Source organism: Bactrocera latifrons, unplaced genomic scaffold, assembly GCF_001853355.1.
Source record: "Bactrocera latifrons isolate USDA-ARS-PBARC rearing strain unplaced genomic scaffold, ASM185335v1 scaffold_383, whole genome shotgun sequence".
Classification (NCBI taxonomy): domain Eukaryota; kingdom Metazoa; phylum Arthropoda; class Insecta; order Diptera; family Tephritidae; genus Bactrocera; species Bactrocera latifrons.
The window spans coordinates 168925-177656 of record NW_017537027.1 but is presented as its reverse complement, the minus strand read 5'-3'; the positions used below and the strand labels follow the sequence as shown (position 1 = coordinate 177656).

Genomic DNA, 8732 nt, shown 5'->3' with positions numbered 1-8732 from the left:
TCGCATGACGTCATTATCTAAAATACCTTTGAGTCTATCTATGAAGCAGTAATAGGATTTTCAATTTCCATTCTGGAAGCAGCAAACTTTGCAGAAATCCATCCAATAACTATCTAGAAAATTACGTCTTCAAATCTTCGCCGATTGTATCCAATAGACGAATGTGTACTGGGACCCACAAGTTCTCATGCAAATATTTTCGCGTTTTGTTTGTCGGCCGCAGATTATTGAGAAAAAAAACCGAGGTGCGCGTTAAAATGACTTAGTCAATAGAATTTCACCATGTTTGGATGATATCCAGTTGTGAAAAATTTTACCTATATATTAAATATTTGGAGCTCGACATCGCCCGACCGGATAGTTATGTCGTGATTATGTAAGTTACACCTGACGGATTTAACGCAACGACATATTTCCGTCTCACTCACCTTTTTCGTGAACCGTGCGAAAGCTAAGAGTTTCTGTATGATACTGGTACGAAGATTTGCTCTAGTGAAAACAAATGACGAATTCATTGTAATCGCATGTTTTTGTTTTAACGGTATATCAATCCCTGTTAGGATGGTAAGAGTTATCCATGTTGTCGTCGACGTAATCTAACGGGAGGTCCAGGAAACGTGCTGTTTCGACGGGGTCGGAAGGGAAAGGGGTGTTAAATGAGTGCGGTTGGCAGGGCATGCAAAGAGGTGGTCAATGTCATGCGGAGACTCATTGCGTGAAGGACATATATTGGATATGTCTAAGTCTATTCTGGATAAGTAGGGCTTTCTCCTGCTACAATATTCAGAACGCTAGGGTCACTCGCGTTTCTCTCGGCAACTCGAACTCTTCGTCTGCGATGGGTGGCGATTTGACTCCAAGAACGTCATTCACTGGAAGAGAGTCCATGAAAGTGTTGATAGCTCCTCTCCAAGTGTCTTCACTACTGGGAAGAGGAGAGTTATCGGACGATAGGACTCCCCTTTTGTTGGCGGGTTTCCCAGGTTTCAGTAGTGGGACCACTCTTCCGACTTTCTCCACACATCGGTATTTGAAGAGTGGTCAGCGACAAGTTGAGGGCCTTGGTAAGATGGCTTACTTCTGTCGAGCCTAGATGCTTGAGCATAAGCATGTTGATTCCATCAGGGCTAATGGATTTGGAAGATTTCGATTTGTTGATGACACATTCTGTACCTCCTCATCGGGGAAAGTAAATGGTACGCAGTCTTTCGCCATTTTGCGCAGCCGTCGGTTAACACATCGCTTGGTTTTGTCTACCGAAGGGTGCAGTGTAAATTGCTGACTAAACGTATTGTAATCGTCTGTTGTTGTTGTAACGGCAGAATTCTGCCGAGTTGACAGTCCTTGGCCGTATAAAACTCCGGGTCCGTTCCGGTTTTCGTAGACCCGACTGTCGTGGGAATCGTCTCTTTCTCTTCGCTTAGTTTTGGTTTTAAATCTTGTATTTTAAGCACAAGACAAACACAACAATTAAAATAATTCGCAATAATTGTAATTGGAGCGATACAAAAATTATTAAGACATAAGAATTTGATAAAAAAAAAGTTGAAGGCATTTTTACTTTTTATATAAAAATTATACAATAGTAGTATGTGTACCATATTTGTGAATTCATGATACTATTTCTAACACGATGCTCTAACACGATTACAAGAACGTCTACTTTAAAAATGCTTAATAAGTTTTAAGGATGGAACTACTTTGTTACGAGTCAATAATGAATTATTCAAAATATTTCGAAGCTCTTCAGGTAGATATACCGTCCCATTTTCAATCTGTAAATTAAATTTATTATAATTGTTTTTCCAAAATATAATCCATAAAATAATAATCATAATCACCTTATTTGACTCAATCAGAGCAATAAGTAGTCTTGGTATCGCAGCCGCTGTTCCATTTACAGTGTGAGTATATTTCAATATTCCGTCTTTCGTCTTATACTTTATATTAAGACGTTTTGCTTGATAGTCTGTACAATTACTGCAGCTTGATATTTCTCCCCACATTTGCCGCCCGGGCAACCACGCCTCAATATCGTATTTTTGGAATGCTGAAGCTCCCAATTCGTTTGGTGGCATATCAAGTACTCGGAATTTTAAATTTAACTGTTTATATAAACACATTTCCGTATCCTTAAAACTTTCCAATACCATTTCTGACTGCTTTTCCGAACATACTGCGAACATTTCAACTTTAGTGAATTGATGTACCCTTGAAGAAAGTAAAAAAATACCATCAGGGATGTTGTGGAATCTGATAGTTATCCGAATCCGAATTGAAACCGATCAAAAAAAAATTCAGATGTTTTTGGGTTGATATTCGAAAGGGGAGTCGTATTGTTATATCCGTGTACGCATCGGCAAACATACGAAAGAAAATTACGTGATAGGTCAGTCGTATGCGGAGATTGGCATTATGACATACGATAGCAAAAGGATCGTAATGTATTTTCAATTCCCAATAGTTTTTAAACTCCACATTGCTTTGGATCGTATTTTTAGGTCATAATAGATATAGAACTGTCAAAACTGTTGCGAAAATTACAATAAATTATCAAAAGCTTATTAAATATCAAAATGGACCCAACTTTGTTTTTTATTTGAGCTGTAGTGAAAGTAATGGGAATAAAAAAATATTGCGGAGACAGCAAAGAGATTGTAATAATAACAAATAACCAGTTTTATAAGTAAAGCCTTTGGCAGAAAACGTATAATATAGAGAAGGTTGATCGCGTTGCCAATTTTACGATATTTCAGTTATTGGAGGGGTATTCTTTTCTATTAGTCGATTTCACCACTAAAGCAGGGGTACTCTTTCTATTAGCGAATTTCACCAATATTTAACAGGAACGTCGAAAATTGCAGAATTCAGCATTTAGAAATGTACGCTTACAGATTCGGATATTTACAATGCGCAAGCGACTATGGATATTATTTATAGATATTCTCCATATATGTATTTGATAACAAAGCTCATGAGCACTTTGACCTATTAAATGATAAATTTAATTAAATCTGTTGGAATTTATAAAGTCATATTTCCATTATTACCTAAATAAATATACATATGTACATATATGTTGGGCATTAGAGGTTTTGATAACATATTTGCATATGGATGAAATTATGTGTACAAATAAACAGATTTTTCAAAACCATATCCGTAATGATAATTTTTTTTTATAAAATCCCGTTTTGATAAAATCTTAAAAGTCATATGCATGTACATGTAAACAGATTTAAAAACCCGTACGCCTAAAGCTTACATATTCGCATATGTACATATGTATGTAATTTTGTGTTCATGTAAACAATTTTGAAAGAATCATTCGCATAATCTTTGTAAATATATACACCCATTGTTTCATACATAAACGCCGTTGTCACAGACGAACTTCACGTTTTGTCAAAATGTCAATGTGTCTAAGGACTGACGCGACGACAAAGCGTCACAGCTTTGTGAAAATTCAAGCTGTGCCGAAAAAAACGAATGGACGCCGATTGCCACCGCTTCTCTTTGCCGCTGAAACAGCTTCGCCAACAAACCAGCATAAATATCTACATATGTATGTTTATGCGTAAGCTTGTATACATATCGACGCAGCTGCGTAAAAATATTTCAGAATTACAAAATGTTTTTCACATTCCTTGACAAATACAGTCAATACTGGTTATGGTTATATAGGCAAGGCATACTCGGGGAGATGTGGCGTTTGCTTTTATGAATGAATCGAATATGCGTTTTGAAATTACGTTTGCGTTCATGAATGAAAATTTTGTTGTTGTGTAATTTACTACAAATTTTGACGTCGGYCATATTGATTTCTGATGCTATTGGAGACGATTGTTGTTTTTCAAGAACAATATTTGTAATTTTTGCGGGTTTCATATGTACATGTGAACGCATATAAGTATGTATATTGTGTATGCATTTTTTGCGTGGGAATGTCATACGCGCATATTTACATGTGCACGCATATAAGTATGAATGATGATGTTTGAGACGAATGTTGTTTTCCAGAAGAATGTTTGTATTTTTTGATTTACATGCGTACGCATATATTATTTGTGTGAGAATGTCATACATACATGCATACATATGTATGTGTGTGCGTACATATAGAGAAGCGCGCGTCTTTTATATTTCTGATAAATGATAATATCTTTATTTGAAATTGATTTATACTTGCATACGAATCTGCAGGATAGATGCGTATGAAAGTTTTAAATGATGAGGTGTGATCTACATATATTATTATTGTAATATATTATGTTTTTAGGTATTACGATAATATTTCATATATATAGTATATATACACGCATACGAAATTATATAATATTATCAATGATAAGAAATATTTAAAAAGAAGCTTTTATTTGGACATTAACTAGAAATATTAAACCGAAAATAGCGTAAATTCAATAAAAATTCCCAAAATGATATTCATATCAATTGATATGATTGCATGTAAACGAATAAAAATATAAGCAAAAGAGTTACATCTGTAACAGCAATGTATATTTTTGAGCATAATTTTCATTCAATTCTCAGCTCTGTTCACTCATCTCTGTTAAAATTTCTCCTTCCGAGCCAAAAGTGGTGAAATCCACTAATATGATTTTGTTAGGAATTCCCACGACAGCCGGTTCTACGGTACCGGAATTGACTCGGATTTCATCCGATCAAGGGTTGTTCTTTCGGCGATCTAACCCCGTGTGGATCGGTGAATGTTAATTTGTGTGTGTCGTCACTGGAGCAACGCAGGGTTGCTCCGTATCCTCCTGACTCGTGCTGACATTGGGTCCAACCCGGGCCCGGAGGATTTCTTCTGCTGTGTTTGCACGAAAAGGCTCCATTCAAACTCCAGCTCGGTCAGGTGCAACATATGCAATGGATGGAGCCATCTTAAGACCTGCTCAGACCTACCTTAAGACCCACAGGGAGTGGACCACGCGTTACGTGGCCCCATGTTGCCTACGCAATACTGCGACGCTCACCTCTACGGCTGTGCAATCTGCACATAGTTCGCGCTCTGCGCCGCCACACACCTCGAGTGGCCAACAGAGGACCTCCACGGTTCCCTGGAGCTCAACTAGGCAACATAGCTCCCACTCTGACTTGTTTGCCCCGCAACCTTCATCCCGCTCCAATCCTCGGGCGAGAACCAATCAGCAACTGTAGGTTCCTCGCACATACCGCCATACGTCGGAACGTCACATCCTTCAAGTGCAACTCTTGTGCTGGCTGGTGTCACTTCCCGGCGTGTTCCGGCCTGCGCACCACACGTGAGTTGAGGGAGTCGTACGTTGCCCCATGCTGCAGGAGTCTGCCCCAGCAACACACAACAGTGGCGTCGCCAACAAACATCCTAGTGCGACAACCGCCCCGGCGGGTTCTGCAGCTGCAACAAATACCACCCACACGTCCCTCCCTTACCCCCAGGATCACCCACGGACACCCGCGACAAACCCGGCTACTTCAATTAAACTGCAACGGACTCCAGAGCAAGATCGAGGAGATAGTTGCACTTATGAATCGGGAGCGCATATCGATAGCTGCGGTCCAAGAAACCAAACTAAACAGCCGCTCAGATCTTCTGAGTTGTGCAGGTTTCAACGTTATACGTAAAGATYGCGAGCGAGATATTGGTGGTGGCCTAGCCTTCATATTGCACAACACCGTGCAGTATCGTCTRATCGATRAAGACATCGACCGCAGGGATACTACCCTAGAATGTCAGGGCATAGCTGTCCGGTCAGGYRMTGTCGAGCTCGAAATATTTAATATATACATCCCCCCAGTTACATGTTGCCCTACAGGATATCACCCGAATACAGCTGCGCTACTTCGTGGTGAAAACCTTTTGGTGCTAGGCGATTTTAACACGATCTTTGGCACTCCTGTCTGTCAAATGACCGTAGGGGGATGGCGGAACAGATTGCCGATTGGACATTCTGCACAATGAATGACGAAGCCCCCACCAGAGTTATGAGCACTTAAAGTAGCTCGCCCGATATTACAATCGCTAGTAGTGGTCTGATAAATAGCATAACCTGGCAACCTATGCTAACTCTCGCATCAGACCATCTACCCATAATTATCTCGATAGAGAAACCTGCCGATTTCGTTTCTGTGGACAACCGCACCTTCGTTAACTTCAACAAAGCTAATTGGGTCGGCTTCACAGAATGTACTGAGAGCACCTTCAACGCTCTACCCATTCCTACGGACGTATGCGTTAGCGAACGTCAATTCCGCAAAGTGATCGCAGCAGCTACCGCTCGCTTCATACCAGCTGGACGAATAGTGGAAATCCACCCCATCTTCCCAGCCGAAGCAGCCGTTTTAGCTAATGAGCGCGACAGCTTACGCTATTCCGATCCCGGAGATCCCCGAATAAGAGATCTCAATTTGGAGATTCGGCGTATGGTAAACCAGCATAAGCGGACGAAATGGATAGAGCACCTGAAGTCCTGCAACCTCTCCACCGGTGTGAGTAAGCTTTGGGCTACTSTCAAAGCTTTGTCCAACCCGAAGMGTCACGACGACCGAGTTGAAGTTCAATTCAATGGTCATGCCTCTTCGGACCCGACGAAGTGCGCGAGCTATTTTAGCCGGCAGTTTACACTGCACCCTTCGGTAGACAAAGCCAAACGATGTGTTACCCGACGGCTGCGCAAAATGCCAAACGACGGCGCGCCACTTACTTTCACCGATAAAGAGGTTCAGGGTGTCATCAACAAAGCAAAATCTTCCAAATCCATTGGCCCTGATGGAATCAACATGCTAATGCTCAAGCATCTAGGCTCGACGGGAGTAAAATCTCACAAAGGTCCTCAACCTGTCGCTAACCACTCTTCAAATACCCGATGTGTGGAAAGTCGGAAGAGTGGTCCCACTACTGAAACCTGGGAAACCCGCCAACAAAGGGGTGAAGACACTTGAAGCCTTGTTATTCCCGACCTTCACTCACCACCTGAGCCTAGCCAGCCAACAGCATGGATTCCGTAAAATGCACAGTACCACCACAGCACTTAGCGTCATAAACGCTCRGATAGTTCGTGGCCTCAACCAGAAACCACCCTGTGAGAGAACGATTCTCGTAGCGTTGGACCTGTCAAAAGCTTTTGACACGGTCAATCACACAACGCTACTGCAGGACATTGAGAAAATCACTCTTCCTCCAGGGCTCAAGAGGTGGACCATGACCTATCTGAACGGTCGTCAGTCATCCGTACTATTTCGAGGCGCAACATCTAAACTGAGAAGAATTAAACAGGGGGTTCCGCAGATTGGTGTCCTCTCCCCGCTACTGTTTAACTTCTACATCTCGAAACTCCCGCAACCACCAGAGGGGGTTTCCATAACCTGGTACGCTGACGACTGTACGATATTGACGTCGGGCAATGGAATCGATGGCATGTGTTCGAAGGAAAACAACTAACTCTCCGACCTTTCTCGCTTCCTCACTGCACGGAACCTCCAACTTTCGCCTACCAAATTCACAGTGACCATATTCACGAACTGGAAGAAGGAGTATAGACTGGAACTTAATATTGCAGTCGACGGCGTCAAAATTCCGACTGTTAATAACCCTAAGATTTTAGGTGTCACCTTCGACAGTCTATGCTCCTTCTCTCCACATACGACCGCGATTATCGCCAAAGTACAGGGCCGCAATAAAATCCTCAAGTCGCTAGCCTTCAGCACATGGGGAAAAGAGAAAGAAACGTTGTTGGCAACTTACAAGGCAATCGGCCGGCCGGTCCTTAACTATGGAGCACCCATATGGTCGCCTGGATGCAGTGGCAAGCAGATGAGGAAACTACAGACCTGCCAGAATACAGCACTCCGGACCACGACGGGATGCCTCCCATCGAACACCTACATATCGAGACACTTATGCTCCCAGTTAAGGAGCATAATGTACTCCTCTCCAGCAGTTCCTGCTGTCATCTGCTTGGAGCGGAACCGCCTCCTAGGAGCATCAAGAGGTCACTTCTTGATTACGTCGACGACATCGAACAGTACGCCGGCAGGATCTCGGACGCTACAGATTTCCGACAGGCACTTACCGCCATTCACAGTGGAGCCATCAACACCTTCCCCGACTCAATCCCCGTGAATGGCGTACTTGGAGTCCAATTACCACCCTTAGCAGACGAAGACCTCGAGTTGCCGCGAGAAACGCAAGTTTCCTGGGCCTCCCGTTAGATGACATCGACGACAACACTGTTAACCCTCACCATCCCAACGGGGACCGATAACCGTTAAAACAACAACATAATTTGGTAGCTCTTTACAGTTCACACGCCTGTCCGCAATTGAACCTTCTCTATATTATACGCTCTCTGCCTTTGGCCCGAAAAGCCGAAATCACGGGGATTGTTTAGTATCGCGCCGGTTAAGTATCGTTTATGGAGAAAAACAGGGGGGGCTATCCTCCCTCCCGACCCCTTATTGGAAAGAGGAACGATCGAACTTTTTAATAAACCCCTCCTCGACCGCCTAGAGCCCCTATAGACCTGTAGGGAGCCCTTTGAAAATGACCAAAAATCAGTGTTTTTGCTCATTTTTCCATGCAAACTGAAACCAATGCAACCCAGGCAACATTTTTGTATGGACAAGGAATCAAAATAAAGAAAACCAAAATGTAATCGTTAAGAAATGTAAGGCCTTAATTTGTTTTATATTTAAATTTGTAAAATAATGCTTCACCGGGATTTCCTCCA

General features: G+C 42.3%; 1 protein-coding gene across 1 annotated transcript in view; it reads right to left on the bottom strand.

The window, feature by feature from the left end:
• Positions 1-1529: 1529 nt before the first annotated feature.
• Positions 1530-8732, bottom strand: part of LOC108972177 (serine--tRNA ligase, mitochondrial) — a 10600-nt gene continuing 3397 nt past the window's right edge. Inside the window, exons 2-3 of the mRNA XM_018938690.1 lie at positions 1842-2211; positions 1530-1775 (exon numbers count right to left, since the gene is read on the bottom strand). Coding sequence (XP_018794235.1) covers positions 1665-1775; positions 1842-2211 — 481 coding nt within the window. The 3' untranslated portion in view covers positions 1530-1664. The remainder of the gene's footprint in view (positions 1776-1841; positions 2212-8732) is intronic.